General features: G+C 39.6%; 4 protein-coding genes across 7 annotated transcripts in view; 2 read left to right on the forward strand and 2 right to left on the reverse strand.

Annotated features, from left to right (window-relative positions):
* The first annotated feature begins 534 nt into the window (after positions 1–534).
* On the forward strand, positions 535–3,542 carry LOC306893202 (L-threonine ammonia-lyase-like). 2 transcript variants are annotated; one of them, XM_079454902.1, is made up of 7 exons: positions 535–623; positions 1,123–1,304; positions 1,384–1,565; positions 1,648–1,778; positions 1,855–2,003; positions 2,283–2,372; positions 2,533–3,542. In XM_079454902.1, exons 2-7 carry the CDS (start codon positions 1,127–1,129, stop codon positions 2,772–2,774), a joined length of 972 nt encoding a protein of 323 aa, XP_079311028.1. In that variant the 5' UTR covers positions 535–623; positions 1,123–1,126; the 3' UTR covers positions 2,775–3,542. The 2 variants fall into 2 exon arrangements, with proteins under 2 accessions (XP_079311028.1, XP_079311029.1); XM_079454903.1 differs by lacking the exon at positions 535–623 and having other exon boundaries at positions 1,068–1,304; positions 2,533–3,537.
* tprkb (Tp53rk binding protein) lies at positions 2,563–4,220 on the reverse strand (the record flags this gene model as incomplete). 2 transcript variants are annotated; one of them, XM_079454905.1, is made up of 4 exons in its annotated part: positions 2,563–3,159; positions 3,235–3,411; positions 3,505–3,627; positions 3,818–4,220. In XM_079454905.1, the coding sequence occupies 4 exons, from the start codon at positions 4,025–4,027 to the stop codon at positions 3,073–3,075; spliced, it is 597 nt and encodes a 198-aa protein (XP_079311031.1). In that variant the 3' UTR covers positions 2,563–3,072. The 2 variants fall into 2 exon arrangements, with proteins under 2 accessions (XP_079311031.1, XP_079311030.1); XM_079454904.1 differs by having other exon boundaries at positions 3,023–3,159; positions 3,235–3,627; positions 3,818–4,027.
* Positions 3,858–7,152, forward strand: alg10 (ALG10 alpha-1,2-mannosyltransferase). Its single transcript, XM_079454901.1, has 3 exons — positions 3,858–4,653; positions 4,733–4,924; positions 5,279–7,152. Exons 1-3 carry the CDS (start codon positions 4,489–4,491, stop codon positions 6,335–6,337), a joined length of 1,416 nt encoding a protein of 471 aa, XP_079311027.1. The 5' UTR covers positions 3,858–4,488; the 3' UTR covers positions 6,338–7,152.
* An 8,117-nt stretch (positions 7,153–15,269) lies between these two features.
* The window catches only part of LOC306892916 (copine-8), a 66,694-nt gene continuing 58,554 nt past the window's right edge, over positions 15,270–23,409 (reverse strand). For both annotated transcript variants that reach the window (XM_079454299.1, XM_079454300.1), the window contains 4 exons: positions 21,072–21,174; positions 20,674–20,731; positions 20,305–20,378; positions 15,270–19,228 (listed from right to left, as the gene is read on the reverse strand). In XM_079454299.1, coding sequence (XP_079310425.1) covers positions 19,040–19,228; positions 20,305–20,378; positions 20,674–20,731; positions 21,072–21,174 — 424 coding nt within the window. In that variant the 3' untranslated portion in view covers positions 15,270–19,039. The remainder of the gene's footprint in view (positions 19,229–20,304; positions 20,379–20,673; positions 20,732–21,071; positions 21,175–23,409) is intronic.

Below are 23,409 nucleotides of genomic sequence, written 5' to 3' on the forward strand. Positions count from 1 at the left end.
GCAGTTCAGACGCAACGTCCTTTATTTTAACATACATTACGTAGATTAAACAAGTTTTTTAAATATAGATTGAAAACATGTAAAAAGGTCCTGCATATGATTTTTTAATCTAGGCGATTTGATATTGAAGTCTCAGCAAATCTTTATGTTTTATTTAATATATGAACAGTGTTTTATTCTACATATTTTCAGATAGATTGTAAATATATAGAAAAATGAAAACGTTTTGTCCCAAAATCTGATTTTTAATAATTACTTTCACTATGATGACATGGCTTTACGTCATAGTAAAGAAATCATGTTTTTGTTTTTGAAGAATGTTTACATATGTTATATTATTTTATGTGGGAATAAAAACGGATTGTTTTCACAGATTGTAGAATCACTTAGCCTACGGTTTGTGATTATGTATTTTCATTTTTATTATTTTTTACCTTTACATAAGTCGTCGGTGCCATAAAGTCGTCCCGAGAATATGATATTAAATAATATTTAAATGGATTTAAGCAGCATAACGAGCGCGTCCATTAAAGTACCGCGAGAGCGGCATGAAAGCAAACGAAACAGTCTTCTCTCGCGATATTTGCGATCGTATACGTCCATTGCACAGCGCGACCCAACCAGTAGGTTATTTACTTTTACATCAGCGTTGTTTTGTCTCGATTTAACATTATTCGATCATTTTGGATTGCACTTGCTGTTTTCATCACGTTGTTTTATCAAAGCAAAAGTGAGATTCAATGCATGTTATTGAGGAATTGTTTTGTTGTTTACTTATGGGACTTTTTCCGAAGTCCTGTCATTGTAGTATAGATATAAGTGAATAAATAGTATCTTCATTCAGCACTTATGGCCTTATATACTAACATCACTTGTGAAATATAGAATATGAAAAATTGTTTAACATTGCAATTATGGTAAATACATAAATGCAACAATGCTATGCATTTTTCACAATATAATATTTGTTATTTCATTATTTCTCATTTCTTCGTGTACTGTTGTTCTAAATGGATTTAAGTGGCTTGAAACAATGCAGAATTGTGAAGGCTATAGAAATACACATACGCTGGATAGTATTCGTTTAGTCAACCTCTTGCAATGTTTGTCTGATCCAACAAGAAAAATGGGAGATTTCTCAGCAGACAGCGTTACTGTAGAGATGCTCAGAGAGGCACATCAAACTGTCAGGTGTAGCCCGCTGGATGTCATCCGTACTCCGATGATCCCATGGTGCCAAACCACACTGCCGCTCAGCATCTCCTGCCAGATTCACATCAAACTGGAGAACATGCAGAGGACGGGTGGGTTCGCGGTCCAACATTTCACGGCAGAATGTTTGATAGGATTGATCATCTAAAAGATAATGACTCGCGCCACCAGGTTCCTTTAAGATAAGAGGCGTTGCCAACCAGTTTGCCAGAAGACCAACGGGGGACCATTTTGTGACCATGTCTGCTGGGAATTATGGGAAGTCATTTGCTTATGCCTGTAAGCATTATAGATCAGAAGGCAAAGTGGTGATGCCTGAAACTGCTCCCATCTCCAGATCTGCGCTCATACAAGTATTTCACTTTCAGATTCTCACACTGTTCACAGATGCAGCTTCTTATCTATTGAATCACTAACAAAATATTGTATCTTTAGAGTTTAGGAGTCGAGGTTGAAAAAGTGCCAACTCCACGTCTCATGGACGTTGTGAACCGATGTATTCGGGAGGACGGCATGACCTTCTTGCATTCATACGACGACCCCGACCTTATAGCCGGCCACGCCAGGTTAGTACACATCTAACTGTGATGCATTGTATAAATTTGAATACATTTATTGTGTTAACATAATTTTAAATTATAGCTTAGGTTTAGAGATTTTGGAAGTTATAGCACATCCAGATGTTGTAGTTGTCTGCTGTGGTGGAGGTGGGCTACTGGCTGGTGTGGCAGCTGCCATCAAATTGTCTGGATGTGAGAATACAAGAATCTATGGAGTGGAACCAGAAGGAGGTGAGCATTTAAAGCACACCGTTGTAAGAGTTTCTCTTTTTGTGGCTTGTGCACATGCAGTGATGGATCGCTTGCCTTTAAAAACTGTAAAAGAAAGTCTGCGGCGCGTAGCAATATACTAAAATGAAAAACCTATTATAATCTCTCTGAACAGTCCACATAGCAATCAAATAGCAAAGAAGACCCAAGCACTGTTGTAGCCACGTGTAAATAACCAAAGCTACGTACAAATCTAGCGTTGAATGAATTTTGATGATACATTTTTCATTTTCTCAATAGCATGTACAATGTACAAGAGCTTCGTTGAGAAAAAGGCTGTAGTAATGGATGCCAAAAGCATCGCTTCAGGACTAGCACCACCATCCGCTGGTATGAGATCTACCTTAAAGGGTCGATTTATATTTTCGGGTGAAATATCCCTAAATTAACGGCTGTTCAGAATCATTCTGGCAACACAGTGATTATCAAATGTTACGTTATTCAAGATTTCAACTTTCTTATTCTGAATTTATGTTTGGGTTCACTTCAGGTGTGTTGACGTATGAGCTGTGTCAGAGATACGTGGAAGGAATTGTGCTTGTAACCGATGAAGAGATCAAATCGGCCGTTTCTACTCTATATGCGTCCGGCCTTGTTGTTGAACCCTCAGGCACTGCAGCCTTTGCCGCCGTAGTAAATAACAGAATACCAGACATCGACGACAAGAATGTTGTGGTCATCCTTAGCGGAGGAAACATTGGCAAAGATGAGCTTAGCAACTTTCCTGATTAAGTTGGTTAACTAACTTTATTTTTTAACTTGTAAATGGTCACCAACTTACCCAAATGTCATTACAATACTGTTTAACAATAAAAATGGGTTTCAAGCAACTGCTGGGGAGTATCCAACGCTTTCTTAGCGAACATGGTCTTAATACAATAAGTCTTAAAACAATTGTCATTTTTCGCCTTTTGGGATGTGTGTGACACATTTACGTTTCCAGCTAATTATTTAAAAAGGACAACAACGTATAAACACAAGGAGACTCACTATGAGTCAAATGAATAGACATTTGTTTAATGACCAACGACTATGCGACATCTTTTGTGGCCATCCTGCACACAACAGCATCCAACAGACTCCCGCACCTTTCCTCCATCGGTGCGACTTTGTATAGCTGTAAAGAAAAGAAGTACACGTCAAATAAAACGCCAGATTCATCACGCATTCATCGACATCATCCACTCCAAACCTTTTTAATTTGAGCAGCGTCGGTCAATCCAGACACTTGATCGACATCAATCTGTTGTCCATCCACCTTCGAGACGATGTCATCCACATTGAGCGTCTCTTCTTTATTGTGTACCAACACAATGCAAACAGCGTTGTCGCTGTCTGAGATCCCGAACCTTTTGAAAGCTTCGGATATCTGTTGAAAGACCAAAAAAGCACAATGTTCAAAAAGTATTCTTACATTCATGTGGCATTTAACAACTTTATTACTGTCCTGGGAACAACTTGCATTGTTTGTTGGTGACAGATTAAAGATTATTTCAGAGTACAGACTCCTGGTCTTCATTTTTCCAACGTCATGCAGGTGGGCAGCTTTATTTGCTGCAACCAGAATCTGGAAGGCGTCCACAATCTATACAAAAGAATCAAATGTGTAAATAACGAAGCATTGCTATAATGATAAAGCAGCACGATGGACACGTTATACACCATTATATTCACATGGCTTCCTAAAGTACTGTTTCAATACCACAGTATCGATCGAAGTAGGCACAGTGTTTCAAAACATGGCGCGTCAAAGAAAGACGCGTGCGCTCTCTCACCATCGATGGGTTAATCAAAGCGCCTTTTATTTCGCCATTCACCGCCATTTTTCTCAACTCTGCCGCATTCTTCACATCTTTAAAGAGCATCTGAGTCACCGTGTATTCCGGGAACAGCTCTAAATCGTGCGAGCGATGCATTTGAACGACTATTCCGCGGAGCGACTGGACCGCACACACAGCGTCGGTATCAAAATAACGTGACACCATATGCTGTTGCAAAATAGTCCGACATATTCATCTTTTCCTGTGTATAAAAGCACGCATAGGTGATGTGGCTCATAGGTGATGTGGCTTAAAAAGTTTACTTTAAAAGGCCAAAGTCTACTAACGAACAAAATACGAAAGAAATACTTGCAAAATGGGCGTTACCAAACAGACCGGAAGTAGTTTGGAATCGCTCGCGTAAAATGCACCCGAATGTCGTTACTTTGTATTTAATAGCAATCGAATGGCCTCCGTTCATGACGCATCAATAATGCACTTTACATACTGAAACATATCCGTGTTGTAAATATAGAAATCGTCTACATTTACTACCTTAAACGGAACTATTGTTTTACTCTCCGCTGTTTCCACACGGACTCTACAATGTGACGAACCGAAATGAATTCGCTCCAGTTGATGCGCGATATTTTTAAATCGTTATAAAACATCGTGTTTGAATCAGCATGGAGAGACTCGAGGTTTACATCTTCGCGGCTCTCAGCAGCGTAAACATCCTAATATCATGCCTCCTGTTCTCCAGAATCACACGGGAGCGGAGGGATCCTTACATGGACGAGCTGTTCCACGTCCCTCAAGCGCAGATGTACTGTGACGGGAAGTTTAACGAGGTACGGTGCTTTATGACGAGCTTTGTGCGTCAGTTTGTCTTTGCGTTTCGATTTTGATTGTGTATTAATTTGTCAACAGTGGGATCCGATGATTACCACTCTCCCGGGTCTCTATTTGGCATCGGTGGGTCTGATCAAGCCTGTGGTGTGGCTGTCTGATCTAAAGGGCAAGGTCGTCTGCTCCACTGGCATGCTGAGGTTTATCAATCTGCTGTTCAACAGTGGGAATCTATATATCATCTATCTGATCATCTGCAGACTGCACCCTAAGGTCTGGGATTTCAACTCATTTGTATCATATTATTCAAGTTAATATTTACTGTAACAACGTGATAATGGCTTTAATCAATCTTGAAATGTTAAATATGAGGCGTTGTAATGCTAATGATGCATGTGTGATGTATCGGAACGTCTTTTGAAATGTAATATCTTTGTATTTATTTATAAGATAACATCCGGATATTCGCACGTGTGGAAACATTCAAATCAATGTAGACATTTCTGTGTCTCACTGGCAATTTGTTTCCATCATAACCGATATAGCTTTTTTAATATAAATATAAAATCTGACACAACCATCCAATGTCACGAGCTTGTTCTCATTTCAATCTCTCGTTTTCTTCAGTCCCAGTTTGCAGCCCGCAGAATGCTGTCGTCCTTGACTCTGTCCACGTTTCCTGTGCTTTACTTCTTCACGTTCCTGTACTACACCGACGCAGGTTCTACCTTCTTCACGCTGTTCATGTACCTCATGGCACTGTACGGAAGCCATAAAACGGCGGCGCTGCTCGGCATTTGCGCCATCCTCTTTCGCCAGACCAACATAATCTGGGTGGCATTCTGCGCTGGCACTGTGGTGGCACAAAGACTGGACGAAAGCTGGCGGACCGAACTGTCAAAGAAGCGAGAGGAGAAATCGCTCTCCCAGGTCCCTCTGACCATCAGTGGCGCAAAGAGAGCTATACGGTTTCTGTTGGATTTCTTCAGAACAGCTAACAATATCAAATCTGTGGTCTTGTCCACGTGGCCGTATATGATCGTAGCTGCCGGTTTTCTGGTTTTTATAGCGTTGAACAACGGCATCGTGGTTGGAGATCGAAACAGTCATGAAGCTTGTCTGAACTTTCCGCAGATTTTCTACTTCTTGTCATTTACTCTCATCTTCTCTCTCCCAACGTCCCTGAGTTACCAACGAGCGGTCAGGTTTTTCCAGTCCTTGCGCAAGCAGCCTTTAACTTACCTCGCACTTACGATCATCTTCTCGGTTTTGATTTGGAAATTCACATTTGTTCACAAATACCTGCTCGCAGACAACAGACACTATCCGTTTTACGTTTGGAAAAGGATTTTCCAGAGACATGACCTTGTTCGTTTCCTGCTGGTGCCTGGATACGTCTTTGCGACGTGGAACTTTCTGGATACTTTAAAGCACAAGTCATTGTTTTGGTGTCTGGCATTCTGCGTGTGTCTGCTGCTGGCCACCGTTCCACAGAAACTTTTGGAGTTTCGATACTTTATTTTGCCCTATCTGTTATACCGCATACATGTCCCTCTACCATCTCTGTTCAGACTCATGCTTGAGATCGGCCTTTACACGGTAGTTAATGCGGCAGCACTATATATATTTCTATACAAAACATTCAAGTGGCCTGACAGTACCGATGCACAGAGATTCATGTGGTGACTTAACTGCAACTGTGAGTTCAATGTGTTATTTTCTTATATTTTCTGTCAACAAAAGGGAGTGTTTCCCCCGTTTAACCGAAAGAATATTCAGATTTTAATGTGAGTACTGCTTATCCTTAATTTATTTGTTGTTGTTTTTTTTCATTTAATTGCTTGTATACTTTCGTATTGTGTATTTACAGAATATGGTTTAACTGTTGACCGACCCTTTTGTTTTATTTTGTCATATTAGGTACAAACAGTGTTTTCAAAAGCCATGTTATGTTCTAGCAAGTTGTTTTTTTGTAGTTTACATATAATGAATCTTGACCATCTTTGTGATATTTTTGTCTGTTGGTTTACTGCAGTAGACCTTTTTCTCGTGTATTTTTTCCACACCGTATTTGACTTCTGTCTGTGTTTTTCACATTCCCATTGGTCTTCTGGATTATTGTTTCTTTTGGGATATTAAAAGCTTTTTTTTGATGTCACAATGTAGCTAAATACAACATTTTTTATTTTTATTAACAAGGTGCCAGTCTATAACACAATTGGAAAAGGAGGGGAAGAGATTATTTATGCATAGTCTTATCCTGAAAAATGCATTGGCTTATATTTGCTGCCTTTAAAGATTTCAGATTCTCCCTTTATTTATTTTATCAACAAAGCATAATTTAGAGTTTAAAATCCTGCCAAGGTCAGAGGCGCCAACACTATTCAGGGACAACAGATGTGATTATAGATCACCACAAGGGGGCAGTTTCTACTTTGTTTACATTCTCAGAGAAATTCATACATGAATTATGTCATTACAATGGCAGTAGGCAGCAAGTGAATGGTCAGGTCATGCATGTGCGCTGTTTACCGGAGGACGAGATGGCAGCAGGGTGCATTATGGGAGGAAGGCGCGGTGGTGGCCGCAGTTTTATCGCCAGATACTACAAGACATGTTCGGGGGTCTTATGCATCAGAGATATTTTGCAGAACAAGGGGCATAAATCTCATAGGGTGATTCTGAAACATTCATCTCTTCCACAATCTATTCGCTTCGATAGACAAACCTCAAGAAGGCTTGGATGCTGTTCTTTTCTGGTTCTTAAAACGCCATATCTATCTTTGCAGTACTGGAAGTGGTGCACGAAGGATTTCTAGACCTACAGATTAAATTATCTCAATAAGAACTCTTCTCAACATTGTTTGCCGAGTTAAACGTTTTCATTTTGGAGGCTTGAATAACAATAATCGTCAATGAAATAACATATTTATCAGCAATGATCATCCTCGTTTTAAATAATTGTGTGGAAGAGATCGGCATAAACATTCTTCCAAATGTATACTATGGTGAGTTGTTACCAAAACGTCCCGTTGTTACATGAGCATGACGAAATTCAAACCACATACACTGAACTTTACAACTGACAGATACAGTATAGACCTCCCGGGGACTGGGGTCTATAAGAACTTGAATTAAGACATCGCTTATTTCAGATCAGTTCTCTGACACTTCCGTCTCATACGTTTAACACTGATGGTGGTTACGTTGAATAACCTGACAGTGTTCGCATGAGTTTTTCCTTTTTGGGAGATAATTACAGCTAGTTGAATGTAAAACGCACACATGAAAGGCGTGCTGCCTTTACGACATTGTGACATTGCCACTCCTAAAAAACCTTTCATGTGAACCAATTAAATATGACACAATAAAATGCAGTGGGCGGACATTTATTCCACACATTTATTCATTACATTGACAGGTTAATTATTTAGCACTCATTGTTTATAAAGTTTCACGCAAAGCAGAAGTGGGCATCGGCTTCCTCGTGCTTAAAGAAACAACTGTTGTACTCAAAACACATGGGAAATATTTATATTTTATACACTCAAAACATTGCCTCTAGTAAGCGTAAAATACATTTAGCTCAAAATGTTAAATGAGTTAAAATCATATTTTTTCTCTACAAAACAAAATCATTGTTTCTTGAGTGGAGGGAACGAGACATTGTGTCGACATGATGCATTGGGGGAATGGCCTCCTATGAGAAATCCTGAAGCCTGATTGGATCACAGTTAAAATAGCCAATGTCATTCAAGCACAGGCATATTTGGTGGCCACAGGCACTATACAGTAGGCCTATATGCAGCACCGGATGCCGCCTTACCTCAGAATCTTCCGACTAAATGAGAGCATGTCTAACAAATCTGAAATGCAATGTCTCGTTCCCTCCCATGTTCAATAACCTCAGACGTTCCCTTTCGAAGTTGGTCGCTCGATATTGCGTCGACATATGACGCATTGGGGGAACTGTATAGAATCCCCGCCGTGCAAACATAATCCAGAGTTTGATAAAACCCATACATAACTGTAGCAAGAGCATATACATGATTACAATATAAGCGGCCAGGTTAACTCAAGACAACGGACCTAGCTGACACACACTCAAGCACACAGCTGTTGTTTCGTTACCGGTTGGCCTTTCTCAGTGCTTCCAAAGCACATGGACAGCTGCTCAGAAAAGCGGCTAGGAATTTCCACATAAGCGTGCAGTGCACGAACTGGCCATACCGTCTGCAGACAGGTGGTTAGAATCAAAAGCTTGTTGTGTCATAACCTGTGCCCTAAACGGCGTTGAGAGCACTTTCGGCATATTACCGATCTTACGCATAAGCCTCACCACACAGTCATTCGGTCCAAACTGCGAAAAAACTCCAACTCTTTTCCCGCATGCCAGGGCCAGTAATATCGCAGTCTTAAACAAGAGTACTTTCAGCTCGGGCGGTTGTGTCGATGCATCGAGCACTAAAGACAGGTCCCATACCAGCATTAGACGCGAGCGAGACGGATTCAGCCGAAGGAGTCACCAGTCTTTTAAACCCGTCTATTAAGATGTGTTCGCATGTGCTATTGTGTCCAACTCTTGCTGCGAAACAAACATGTTCACATTGCGCTGACCCGCCACAAATCTGGTCTCTCCTCAATGGAATCTGCCATGGAGGGACTGTCGATAGGTTGACCAGCTCCAAAAACCACGGCTGATTGGGCCACTTCGGCGCCACCCATAAGAGGGTGGCTCCCTCCTCCCTGATCTTCTGCAGGACTAGTGGCAATAGCTTCACTGGGGGGAATGCATACTTAGGCCAGCTGCCCGAGAGCACATCTCCCACCAGGGAGCGAAGAGGTCGATCTCCGGTTTCCAAAAGACACTCTAAATTATCTTTACCGTATACCGTGCATGTATAATGCCCCCTCTGGACAGCATGTCGGCTTCACGGTTCAATTCGGCAGGTACTGCCTTGATCGAGAGAAACCACTGATCTGCCCATAAAAGGAGGCGCTGGGCCAGCCTCAACCTCCCTGACGATTGATGTAAGCCACCACCAGCTGAACTGTCCATCCGTATCTGCCAAATGAATAAATGTATTAGAACGTGATGGTCTCTCACAAATAGCAGAAATTGCTGAAGTGCTAAACACACCACTTCGCACACACTCCAAGCAGTTTATGCTTGCTGCTTTAAGGCGGACATCCGCAAGCCAGGCACTGGTCTGCCCTCGAGACGCATCCGTAGTTACCATTTCGCTTGTGACCACCCTGCCTAAACTGACCCCTCGCTCGTCCATACTCATGTTAAGCCAAGGCGACATCATCTCAATACAACACCAGCTCTCCACACTCCTTGGGGGACTCGGCCCTTTAGCCAAATTAGTAGCAGTCTCATATGCACACAGCTGCTGCAGCTAACATCAGCTCTGAAACATCTTCAGGGGAACCGAAGTACTCCTCGCGACCGAATTCAGAACGATGATTAAAATGGTTGGAATTGTCTCCGGCGACGATCATTGCGAGTCTACAATTTTCCTAAGAATGTGATTGACGGACAAGGCTGCAACGCGCTCTTCTGCATGTTCACTGACAGGCCTAGGTGCGCTAGATGGGCAAGGAGCCTGCGCTTGTGAACCTCTAAAGTGTCACGGGATCGGGCGACAATGAGCCACCGTCAAGGTAATTCAGAATGTGCATCCTGTTGAGTCTCAGGGTGGAGAAGCTCCTTATCGGGTGAAGTTGGCGCAGTCGGTTCGTCCACGGCCTTTTCTGGCCAGTTGCCCTGGGTCAGAGGCGGTCATGGACAAGATATCCTCTTTCTCGCAACCATAGGAGATGACGTCTTGGGGAAGCGCCGGTTGTCCTTCAACGAAATGTTGGAATTTTGTTGATTCTTTAAATAAAAGATCAAAACGAGAAACAATGCAATTTATTTTTACAGCCTTCATTGCTTCTTTTACCAAGGGTACCAATTATAGCGGAGGGCACTGTACATCTGGGATGACATGAGGAGTAAATGATGGAGTTAACTATTCCTTTAATCGAATCAGATTTCTAAAATAAGTTTGATAGATAGCCTGTAACACAAAGAGCAATATTCATTTCATGGTAAAATGCTTCTCTAGCCATCTGCTAGTAATATTTTAAAAGTCATTATGTATAAAAAGATTTGAATGTTACCAACCCCCGCAAAAACTAAAATACATTTATATGAGAACGACAACGTGTTTGAATAGTGACCAGCTGCTATATTATCCCTTTCAGGTTATATATAAATACTGTAGAAACGTTTAATATTGGATGAGTGGTTTCAATGACTATATGGTAACATTTGCAAGAGAAAATAAATTCCCACAGCCACAGCCTGCTGATCTGGAGAATGTAATGGGATTTACTGAGCAAGCTGGAGATTGACTTAAATCAAATATAAAAGTGAAACATGTTGCATGATGTGCTTGCATTCACACATATATGAGTTCAAGATGAATCATATTTTGTATACTTTTTTGGGGGGATGACTATCCCAAAATCACGCGCGGTTCTGAATTCTATCATTCAACAACCAACATCAATTCCCAGAAAATAATTTGATTCGAAAAATATATATTGTTGTCATTCATAGATCATAACTGGTAGAGAGTATCCGTAGCAGTGTACGGACAACAGGGAGCAGGTAAATTTAGCCCAGGGTGATATTAATAGTTTCACTGCTGTCCGTTTCGGGCTGGTACACACCTGCACAGGGGCAAAAAGTCTCTTTCAAACACACAGTCAAATGCATAAACGCACAACCGCATATACACAAAAACAGCCACACACAGTAAAATCCACACACACCAGGTGATGGGGGATTTTGTGTCCTTGGTCAGGGTTTGGACAGGGGGTGTGGTGTCCTTGTATCCATTATTTGGAGGTTGGATGGGGATTGTTGTACCTATACTGGGGTCTTCCATTCACAAATGAATGAAACTTCTGCTATGCTTTTCTAATCTAAATAGTATATTGCAATTTTATTTATTGTCTAAATTATATATAAAAAATCCATTTAAATACATAAAAATTGGGTTTGGATACAGAATAAATCTGCAGCCAGTCACAGAGGTTTTCATACATATACATATATACTGTATATATATATATATATTATATTATATTATTTATTGGAGACCATCATCAACCACTTCAGCAGTATGTCACGTGCTGCATTCGTTTTTCAGTTCAACATCTGATGTGCCACAGCCTCAATATATCAAAAAGGCCAACCCAGTCTCAAGGCAGTTCGTGGCATTGACACGAAATCTGGAGTCTATTCATTCGTGTTCATGGACACCGAAATCTCAATTTTTTCGTGTCAGTGAGCACAACCGTTTAATGTCACTCAGCACGACTTTCAATAGACAGACTGCGTGTGTATTTACATTAATATGTTTGTGACCTGACATCAAAAGAAGTCGTACATATTTTAGGATGTGGCCAACCAACACCTTACCCCACCCACAACCCGAAAATCACAGCCGCTAGGCTAATTTAGGTAAAAACGCGAGTTTCACGAAGTGGCAAAACGACGATAAATGGCGCCCCTAACCCCGCCCCTTCACCTGACGGCACAGCGGAAAAGTAAAATGATAACAAAACGTACCAATGAGATCGTATGAAATAGGATATAAATAGCCACCTTTTCAAATAAGTAAGAATTCACATCAGATTGCGACGATATATATTTATACATATAAGGATATCGCATATTCAAATGCGTTCGATTAAAAGTCGCGCTGGGTGACACGAAAAATATTGGGAAATTTGTGTCGGTGTACACGAATGAATAGATCACAGTTCGTGACAATGTCACAAATTCCCGCGAGACCGAGTTGAAAAGGCTGTGGATGCTTCTTAAACTTAAACAAAAAAAATCAAATTAAATTTGTCTGGATTTAGTGCTGGTCATTATCCGAGATCATCTGGACGGTAACATAACGGGAACATTTGAATTCTCCCGAGCCGCTCTTATAAATAACAGTTTGATTTGACACGTTCACTACTGAGGCTTGAAATGTGATTACAAGGGTTTTATGTGCCTTGAGTTTTTGAGTAGGAGAATCTGGAAATGTCAAAATGGGATTAACTGTAATTTAAAGGGCATGAAAATGCTTTATTGTGTTGTGTAATTATGTCAATATTCAGAGGAAACTGCAAATCCAACGGAAGCTTCCACGGTAAGGAATAGATTGCTTCATGCAATTCAAAAGATTTCATTGGATGACACAGATAAAACCAAGAGCCAAAATTGAGTTTCCATTGGTCTGTAACGATTCACGTAACATTTACAGCTGGACTTACCTGGATACAAAGTCAAAGACGAGTAAGAATGAACAAACAGCTTGATTATTCTTGATTTAGCCTCCAGTCACATAAAGCTGTTTATAGAAAGTAAGAGGCGGCCATATGCGGTGTGCAGTATTCATATAATAGGCTTTAGGTGGGAGGTGGTGCACAAGGGAAATGTGAGATCTTTAAATATTGTTCAAGTCTTATGTTTTTACATGACGTTTCCTGGTTTAGCAAAGAACAAAGATAAAGGCTAAATAGAGGAAGTTGGAGTGGGGGTCTAACCATAAGTATGGCTTGAAAAGGAAAAGGCAAACTGAAACACGTATCTTAAAGTAAAAATACAACAAATACTTCTCTTATTAAAAATGGAAACTTTTAATTGCGGAAACATTTCAGAACACAGTAGACAATAAGCTATAACACTTGTTTTAGAAGTAGTGCACAGTATGCTGATTTAAATTGGAAGGAAAACTTAAAGTCCCAGTGAAATAAAAAATGACCAAGCCTATATTTTCATGTAATATAGTAGTGTTTATTGTAAATAGTTTATCAATGTGGTTCGTTCTGTTTTTATACGTCCAATCAAATCGCAGAGAAAGACGAAAACCACGCCCGCTATTTTTCTCATCAGAAATTCTATTTAACCCGGAAATGCGTCAAAATACGGAAGTAAAGCGTTTTTTTTGTTAAAATAATACATTTCCACATGAACCGGAAGTTGCGATCGTTTTTTACTGACATATCGTCAGCTGTTAATGGCTTCTGGGGTAACTATAGCAACAGTAGGCTACTGGTCAGTAGAACTACAGAAACTGTAGTTGTGCCCCAAATCGTGCACTTATCCAATATTCCATGCTATTTTGTCGTATACAGTAAATACTCAAGAAATGTAGCTAACGTAGTGGAAGGGAGGCTGTCGAGCAAAGTTCGCCTGTGGAGCGGTTACGCTTAAATTTGATAATGACTGAAGTCACGCTGGACAAAACAGATGGAAATTATGTTAAATGTTTGTACAAATTGATTTTATCGTCACACATTTTGTCGTGCGGTTGACCTCAGGTTGAATGCATAGTTTAAGTGCATAACGTACAGTATGTCATTTGGGACGAACTTGTATAGAAAGGAAATAACAAACCTAATTACTGCGATTACTTATGTCATTATTTTAAATACGTTTACACAATACTTAAAAAATGTGTTTTGTTGTTAAAGTAGACGGACGTAATAGTTTAATTATTTAGCCGAACTCTGGGACAATAAAAGGGCATGCAAATCCTGTATTGTGTCGTATCATTTCATACAGCTTTCATCTGTTCTCCGGTTCACTTCTGTCATGAGACAAAGCCAAACTTACAGCACGACATTGTACATTTTCGATGTAAACGATAAATTAAGTGCAATCGTGAGGTTTTCCTTCATTTGTGTGGTTTTAGCATAATAGACCGTTACCAATCTTAGATCTTTCGCTTATGTGTACACTTAAACCCATCACAAAAACGTGAATTTATCTTCCTGGCATTGAGAGTCCTAAAGCCTCCAATTAAACCGACGGCATTCTGTATTGATGATTCTGTGAAGTTACCAGCCACGTGCAAACTAAAAGCCGTCTATGTAAGTATCAGGCACACAGTAAGATGAAACTAATTGGCTGTTCTGCGAGGGTATAGACTCAAAGGCCACCGCATTACCGGAGTGTCATGTGAATTAGCTCAATGATGGCGGCTCGTGTTTTACACGTTATCTGCAAGCTTTAAATATGAGTGTGGGAGGCTATCAGATGGAAAAGTAGACGTGCGGGAGCCAATAAAATGACGGGATCTGTGGACCGTCAATAGGAGCTGTGTCATTAGTTTGTCTTTAGCTTGATTACGAATTTAGAAAGGTGAGGTGTTCAGTTCACAGTGTTAGAAGGTTACGCAGTCTACAGGGCCACACGACTTGGCAGCCTGATATAATTGGAGGCTACCAAAGAGCCAATGTGCTCCTTGTGCAATTAAAGTGTCACACCGATATGGAAAACAGTTATTATTCCTAATGGGTTTCTAGGCAGAGAAAAAGAGCGCGATAGACAGGAAGTGGGATATGTTCATTTTTGAATCAGTACTAGCATCGTGATGCACTTAATATTTCATTATTTATCATCGTCATCAGCGTTTAAAATTCACTATTGTTGGGGTTAAAGAAAAACGCAATCAGACTGTACGTGCGAAGACCTTCACTCTCGCAAGCATTACTACCATTTTCTTCATGGTATATGCAAAAATGACTGGACAATATCATACAAGACTCATAGACTCCGTGTGTATATTATGAATATTTATTCCAAAATTAGTACTCGATACAGAAATAATATCTTTTTACTTGACAATCAGAACTCCTGCCATGCTTTCTCTGATAAATCATTGATTCCAAAAATGACAATAGATTTTGTATACATGAGCAAAGAAAATATAAACAAGAAAGCAATTATACACCGACACAAAATATATATTAATTCATATCTGAAGGCATCACACAATTCCAAGAATTCAGTGAGATATTAAGGCCATTTTGTACAGTTATCATTTTTTGTACCCAAAACACTCTTGACAATAACTAAAGAACAAAGTGAATCTCTTGAAAAACTGTACATGCAACGTAGTGCACATAATATTTAGATATGACGACCATACAATATTGTATTTGGATATCTTTAGTAAACAAATCTCGTGCGAGTCAAATCACAAATGTAGAAACGCTCGCCGAGTTGACACCCACACACACACTCATGCACGCACACACACATACACAGGTGCATGCTCACGGGTGGATGGCAATTGCCGTGGCACCAGCAATGCAGAAAGGAGCAGGGCTGTGGAGGACTTGAATCACAGCAACAGTTGAGAGAAAGCATTCCCAGAGAAGATAGTGGACACCCAGGTCAAGTGCTGCCTTTTCACACGTTTCTTCACTCAATGCACTGTGAAGTTCTTGTTAGACAAGAAAAAAAGGAGTATGGCCAGGCCATTCCTACTCTGCCATATATTTTTAGGTCCATATCATAATTAGATATAAGTATTAAAGGGACGGTATACCCATAAATCAAAAAATCGCATCATTTATTCAATCTTATGTTGTTCAAAGAAACATCTCAGTAGTAAAAGTCAGTGGAGGCCGATGATGTTAAGTGAACAACATTCTTTTATGGTGTTGTCAGGTATACAGGTTTGGAATGACACTAGGGTGACAACATTTTTGGGTTAACTCGCCCTTCAGCTCATGATTTTGAAAGATGTTCATTAAATTAGCAGTCGTCTTTATGCATTAAAGGTCCAGCCCGTATAATCTAGCGGCAAGGTCGCGGATTGCAACCCACCGCTTACGCCACCCCTCCCCCTCCAATTCGAAATACTACAATGGCTGACAGAACATGGCGGTATGCATGGGGACCCGCGGTGTGTGTAGATAGAAATAGCTCTTTCTAACGTAATAAAAACATAACACTTCATTGTGTACGCTCCCTAGAAGGCATGGCTGTGTATATTACATTGTATTTCTATCAATAGATCATCCCAAAGATTACACACTGGACCTTTAACTACTACAACCGTTTATACTTTATGACATCACAGTAATGGATGTAATGTATTCTGAGGTTTTGCAGTATTTCTTGGCTTGTATTGGTTCACATTGCATTCTCATTGATAAATTACAGCATGATATCTACATTTCAAAAGATATGCTAGAATATGCGAACTCACTAAGCTACTTTAGATTTTAATTTCCATTGTTTTAAACTGCGTTCTTTTTCTTGCTACTGTGTGAGTTATGACATTTTGGTGCCTTGGCATATTTCCGAAAGTCTGTTTTATTAAGTCACGTTCCTCTTTATAAGAGTTGTACAATTTCTGAAAAGGTGCTGCATAACAAGAATGACCTGACTGCAGTGTACTGAGTGAAACAAGAAGTAAATTTATATTTGAGAATGGAAATTAAAGCAAAAATGATCATAAGAATGTCAAATTAACCATGTGTGCAAGGTACATGCACTCTTAAAAGATAATGATGCCTTTCTGTCATTTCTTTAATAACCAAAAATTGTTTGTGCGGTTTTTAAACACCACTAGCTTTAGTAATTTCATGCAATACATTTTTATGTGTCCAGACAATGCTATAAGGCCTCCGTATGTGTCCGTGTTTCATGAATATCATGAAATGTGTGAAAAAGCAGAACATATAGGAATGTCAATGCAGAATGGCAGACAAAGGGAATGATCCTCTTCAACATGAGGCTGTCATCCGAAATATTTCACCACACTAGTGTTCTGTGGGGAAAAGTCATTTTGAATTGCTACATACTAGAAAATTCACATTTGCTGTGTGTGGAAGATTTAGCACAAAAATAAATGATATGATAACAAAGACAGATAAGATACAATGCATTACTGTAATAAGACATGAATGAGTTGTATTGTTTTGGACCCCAAATGTTGTCCAACGCAAAACCAAAGACGTCTACTCAATGAAGTGATTAATAATGGATCGGTCAACAAGATTGACCTTGTTTACATTAAGACTTTAAAGTGACAAAAATGATCACAAAAAACACTTGAAACTAATTTCCACGCTGTTCCGGTGTTTTTGTGGTTATGTAGTAAGGCTGGTTATGTTTCTATATGTTCGGGTGGACACTGTACAGTATTAACCTTGTGTGGCCGAATTTGATTATGATTTTGACTTTGTTAAATGCTAACGGAACTGGAACCACACCATAGGCATAAATACTCATAAATACTAATGAGATGGGTAAATAGAGAAGAGTTTTGATTACTTTATGCTGAGAAATTGATAGATTTTCCTGATAATAGCAGCATAGTTGTGAAATAACAGCATCGAAAGAATCTTTCATTAAAACTTTTGTCGTTAAATTGAATAATTCAACACTTTAACTCTGGTTTTAATACTGAATGAAAATAAATCTGGTAATATTCACAATGAAATCCTGAAGTAAGGATTTGGTAATAGACTTTGTGCTTTTTCATTACTATCTTTGGGCAACTCTACGAGGTTATGATTACATATGACGAATGGATGTGCATGGTATTGGCAAAACACAACATTAAAATTATGAGAAAAAGACACAACATCCAAACAATGTTTTTAGACAGGAACTAATAATGGCATTTGTGTTTTTGACCATTGGGCTCTGATTTAAGAGCAGCTGCTCATATTCAAACATAAAGAAGCACAATGTGTCATATGAGGTTTTCTTTACAGAATGAGTTGCCCATCTGTCGCACTTCTCCCAGGGCAAAAATAAAAAATGTATCAAAAAGAAAGATAAAGAAGGTAAAAGGAAGAGAGTAACTAGTTGGTATTGTGAAAAAGACAAAGGCCGAATAAAGTGAACGTTCTGAAACATGCATCACATGTCTTTGCACACCATTTCCATGCAAGAAATTTGTTTTTTCGCAACAATAGGGGCTGTGTGACCTGACAGCCATGGCAAAGATAACACGCAGCAAGGATTCACCCGGCGAAGTGTTGAAGACACTTATAAAAGTTAGATCCAAGAGTAAGAAATCATTAACATGTAAACATTTAGTGAGAGTTCAGAAAACAAAGAGAGAGCGATAAGAAGTTAAGAAATGACGGAAGAAATTTACTTCAAAAGTTATTTACAACAATTTGCGACTGGTGATTTATTAGTCTTTTCCTGGTCAGAGGAAGCTGCTCGGCTGCTGTAAGACAGGGCACAACACTATCAGCTCCATTTCTTAGTCGTTCCTTCCCTCCACTCCCCCCTCTGTTTTTCCTTCATTAAGCTACAGCCAAGAAGATCATTCAAATGTGGCCCTCATAATCGAGCTAAACCGGCATTGAGAGACAGAGAGAGAAAGAGCAAGACATCCTGATAGAGAACGCCTTTAATGGAAGTAAACCTGTCCTCAGAACCCTGTCTAACCATGATGTCCATCTATAGTCCCCATAGTGCAAAGAGAAAGGAACAGATAGAGCTGAGGGAACCTTCAGATCACTGAGTGATTGAGAAAGAGATACTGAGATGCAGCAAGGCTCGCTCCTGGGCCCCTTTCAGATCTGAGTTTGAAGCGGGTGTCCTGGGGGTGTGTATGGAGGGGGAGCGGGGGACGGCTTGATGCCTCTGGTCTTCATGTAAGACAGGAATTGGTCTGGAATCTCAGCCAAAACGTCTTTGGCCAGGCGGGCCATGCTGAGGATGTGGTTTCCAGTGCGGTCGATATAGTCTCTAAATGGAACAAACTGCAGATTAAGAAAAAGATATGTTAGTTTAGAAAAATGAATATGAAAAAACAGCAGCTTGACAACATTGATGTTTTTCCCATCTTAGTTATAATAGCTGTATGTGTAATAACACTGTAGAATGTTATTCAATCGCTCTTCTGCTTTGAAATGTTATCTTATTGACTGTAGGAAACTTGTACATGCAGTATTGCATTAAACAGGCACATTCTTGAGCGGAGTGGTTTTGATAGTGTGTTATTAAAAAAAGTTCACGTAGAGCAGATTTTATGCTACTGTTCATAACACTGATGTCGGTTTTCATCAGGTGAAAATGATCTGAAGCAGGTCTCTCATTCATGTGCATTTTTGTGGAAATTTGTGATGCTAGAAAGAGCAATTAACCAGAAATGAGGGCACAGCCATCAAACACTCAGGATGCCAATCAGCTCAAATGCTTTTGAGACCGAGGACCAAATTATCCTAAGAGATACGGCTTCATTTGAGAGCCCTGCACAACCATTTAGTTAAGTAAAACTGAGCTTTCAAAATGTGTTTACTGACAGAAAGCCAGATCCGCTGGAATGTGTGCGTATATGAGGGCGTAGTTAATTGGAGATGCCTCCCCAGCCACCTATGATAGCTGATCATGCACACTGCCTGTTAACATGCTTCCTAATAAGTGTGGGGTTATCTGGGGAAATAATGATCACTGCCTTGCCATGTATTATAAGAAGAAAGAGGGGGAGAGAAATTGTGTACAAAGGATAGGCAAAAGCTGCTCATCATAATTTGCTAGCAGGTTTAGTTGGGTAACTAACGATGTCATTCATTTAAATGGAGAATCTGGTGACACGAGCGACAGTGACCGTGTCTAGCGTCGCAACGAAATTGAGACTTACTCAACTTTATGCAAATCACGAGCGACTACCAATAATAGTAAAGCAGCGGAGCTCACGTCATCCGTCCCTCGTCGGTTACTGCTTTTGGACCAGTGTTGTTATTTACGTCTTGCAAAATGGTGTATACTGACATGTTTCTGTAAATTCATTTTTGTTTTCTGACAAAGCATGCATGCTCTGGATATCTTGTTTTACCTGAACGATGTCTCTTTCAGCATATCTGCCTCTTGACGAAATCCTCACTTCATCTCCATCCAGCTCGATCATGGCTGAGGAGACAATTAAGATTACGCGAATGAGTGTATGTGAGTTAGTGTGTTTGCCACAAGTGTGAAAATGTATTTTATGTAGGGCTGTCAACGTTGACGCGGTAACGGATGCGATGAATTTCTTTCAAATTAAAGCGTTAAAATATTTCAAGAAATATGTTGTTTATACATTAATCTGGAGATTAAATGTGAAATTATTGGAATGTAACAGTATATTTTAATCAACATGCAAATCCCAACATAAAATAGAAGCCATTGCAGTTTAAAATGCCTGAAAGCCTGCTTTTTTACTCACCATCAAACTCGGCTGGTCCGACTCCAACGATAATAATTGACATGGGAAGACATGCAGCCTTGAGGAAAACAAACACGCCAGTAAAAAAATTATATTTACATAAACAGCCCATAAAAATGAACAGGTGATGACTTCACCTGCTGTTATATCAACATACAAGGCAATTGTATAGACTGTCCTGTATCCTACTGTACATATATATATAATATCCTTTGATTCACTTTCTTACAAAACCATTTAAGCTTTAGCTCCTGACTTGAGCTGGAATGTGGGTGCTTCATGAATGAGAAGTGGGTTTTTGCACTAAAATAACATGCGCTGAAACAGTTGAGCCACTCAGTGAGCATCCCAATATAATTTCAATATTAAACCAAGTATGTAGCGTATTAGACACCCACATTAACAATGGACTCCTTTGTCTGGGCCATATCTGATATAACTCCATCCGTGATGATGAGCAGGACGAAGTACTGCGATCCGTCCTTTACTGACGCAGCGTATCTGCAGAACAGAGAACATCGGTGTATTTATTCAACTACATACAGTATACCAAAAGCCTGTGCGTTGCTAAATTTCAGGTCTTGTTTTACTATTATTTCCATCTGATCATCTGCGCACCGGTCCCGCATGTCTCACGGAGGATATCGGGAGCTTAAGAAGACGAGCGTCAGGACTGTTGACGAGAGAGGACCGGGCCCGCACATATGTTAAGTTTGTGTTTATGTTTTATGGCCGGCGGTCTACCGTGAGGTGGCTGCCTGTCTTTTACTTCCGTGTTTATTGTTTGATATCAAAAAATATATCCAATGATGTTTCCGTGTTAGCGTTTGGACACTGATACAAAAAATATAAATGGATCGTTTTTTATTTCAACTGCGACATTAGAGAAACAAAAAACTCTCGTTTTCGAGACAGTCGCATCTGAACAAGTTCAAAAATAGTCTGTGGGATTTAATAGTGCGCACTAATAAAAAACAGTCAAGAGAAAGATGTATTAAATGGCAAATGTATACAGAACTGAAATGAAGATTTGAACTCGAATAAAACCAAATGAATCGATCTCCAATTTGTTGTAAATATTATGGCATGCAACACAAATCGTATTGATGTTTGCTTATTTAAAGTTTGTGGACAAAGTTGCATCACTAAAGTTTTCAGTAATGATTATTTTTCACTTTCTCCAGTAGCCAAGAAAAACAGAAACAATGTTCAAAGCTGAGAAACCCGGAAAACTGCTCGTTTCATAAACGTTAGAGCAATATAAAAGCAGTTTATTATTAAACAGCGTGGGTGCGACCGACCGCAAATACACACTGAGATTAGAGCAGTGCAATGTGACAGCTCCGACTTCTGCGCTGATGAGTGGACACCACAGTGTGTGTGTGTGTGTGTGTGTGTGTGTGTGTGTGCAACAGCGGGGTGATAATGACTTGATGGAATGTCCTTTACTTCACATCCCCGAAAAATCCATGAAATGGACGCATAATTAGATACACTGTGAGGAAGTGTCAGTCCACGCCTGTGGTTCACTTTAAGCCACATTAATTAGTGTGGGTTTATCATGGGATTTGTGAATATAGAGAGGTCTGAAGAACATAATGAGTTTTGGAAACGTGTTCGAGTGTAAAACAACAGCCGTTTGTTGTACAAAAACGAACAAAGACCAATTTATTAAAATCATAACACCTTCAAAAAAAGCCAACAAACCACGGAAATATACAGTACGACGTATAAACGGCAACTTATCAATAAGCATCAATACCTAAGATCGATCATGCGTCTTTAAACAAAATCAATCCCTCTGGTAAATTTCCTTGCCAGTATAATAGGTACAGTACTGTATTTTTTTACAGTTTTTATTTGAATTATGCTTATACTGGGGAAAACCTTTCCTTATCCATCTGCATTTTCACAACAAATGTAATACACGAGCTAGATAATGTGACTAACACCGTAGCAGGCAACGTATTTATTACATAGATGTCAAATGGGATCAAACTCCACCTACTTCAGTTATGAGCATTCTTGACCATGTTCTGTGCTCAATGCAAAGGAAAGATTTGATGGCATCAGACGACTCTTAGAAAACAGTTTTTAGTACAGTTTGGCATTTATAATTTGATGAAATGATGGCATCGATGTTTTCAATTTGGCTATTTTGACCAATCGTATCACACGTTACACAGGTGTAGGATTACATGATGATGCAAAAATGAAGTTTTATTTTTGGGTAAATGTTTATAATGCTTATCATTTACAATTATACAATTACTACTGTATTACATCGAAATTTCGACTCATTTTAACAAGCTCGGTTTATTTATTCGATCTATATATTAAGTATATTGATTTTATCTGGACTGATGTCTGTTACGATACATCTTGGCCAAATACATTGGCTTTACCTTTGAGAGTTTAGCCCTTTCAATCTATAAAGAGTTTCAGGCTTTTCAATTCAGACACCACATGCTCTTATTCTTGGCCAGTCATGGATTTCAGGTTTTAATGGAGGTCAGCTAAGCACTTACTGGTGAGAAGTAAAGTGTGAGCTCCCAGATTGATTTGATTTTTTAACTTGAGCTTTCTGAGATCTGTCATGCATGCCTATGGGATACCCTGACATTCAAAGCTCTTGTTCATAGTGTTGCACTGATCTAATTTTCATGCCATAGTGTCAAACTTGTGATGGACTGTTAACATTCTCCTCTCGTCGATCATCGGAGGTTACAGAGTATT

The sequence above is a fragment of the Barbatula barbatula genome (assembly GCF_947034865.1).
Source record: "Barbatula barbatula genome assembly, chromosome: 4".
Lineage (NCBI taxonomy): Eukaryota > Metazoa > Chordata > Actinopteri > Cypriniformes > Nemacheilidae > Barbatula > Barbatula barbatula.

Excerpts from the sequence above, each read along its gene's own strand:
- LOC306893202 (XM_079454902.1), top strand. The coding sequence starts at position 1,127 with ATGGGAGATTTCTCAGCAGACAGCGTTACTGTAGAGATGCTCAGAGAG. Across the intron at positions 1,566-1,647 it reads CCAGATCTGCGCTCATACAA|AGTTTAGGAGTCGAGGTTGA; the intron begins GTATTTCACTTT and ends TTGTATCTTTAG. Across the intron at positions 1,779-1,854 it reads CTTATAGCCGGCCACGCCAG|CTTAGGTTTAGAGATTTTGG; the intron begins GTTAGTACACAT and ends TTTAAATTATAG.
- alg10 (XM_079454901.1), top strand. The coding sequence starts at position 4,489 with ATGGAGAGACTCGAGGTTTACATCTTCGCGGCTCTCAGCAGCGTAAAC. Across the intron at positions 4,654-4,732 it reads GTGACGGGAAGTTTAACGAG|TGGGATCCGATGATTACCAC; the intron begins GTACGGTGCTTT and ends ATTTGTCAACAG. Across the intron at positions 4,925-5,278 it reads TCTGCAGACTGCACCCTAAG|TCCCAGTTTGCAGCCCGCAG; the intron begins GTCTGGGATTTC and ends CGTTTTCTTCAG.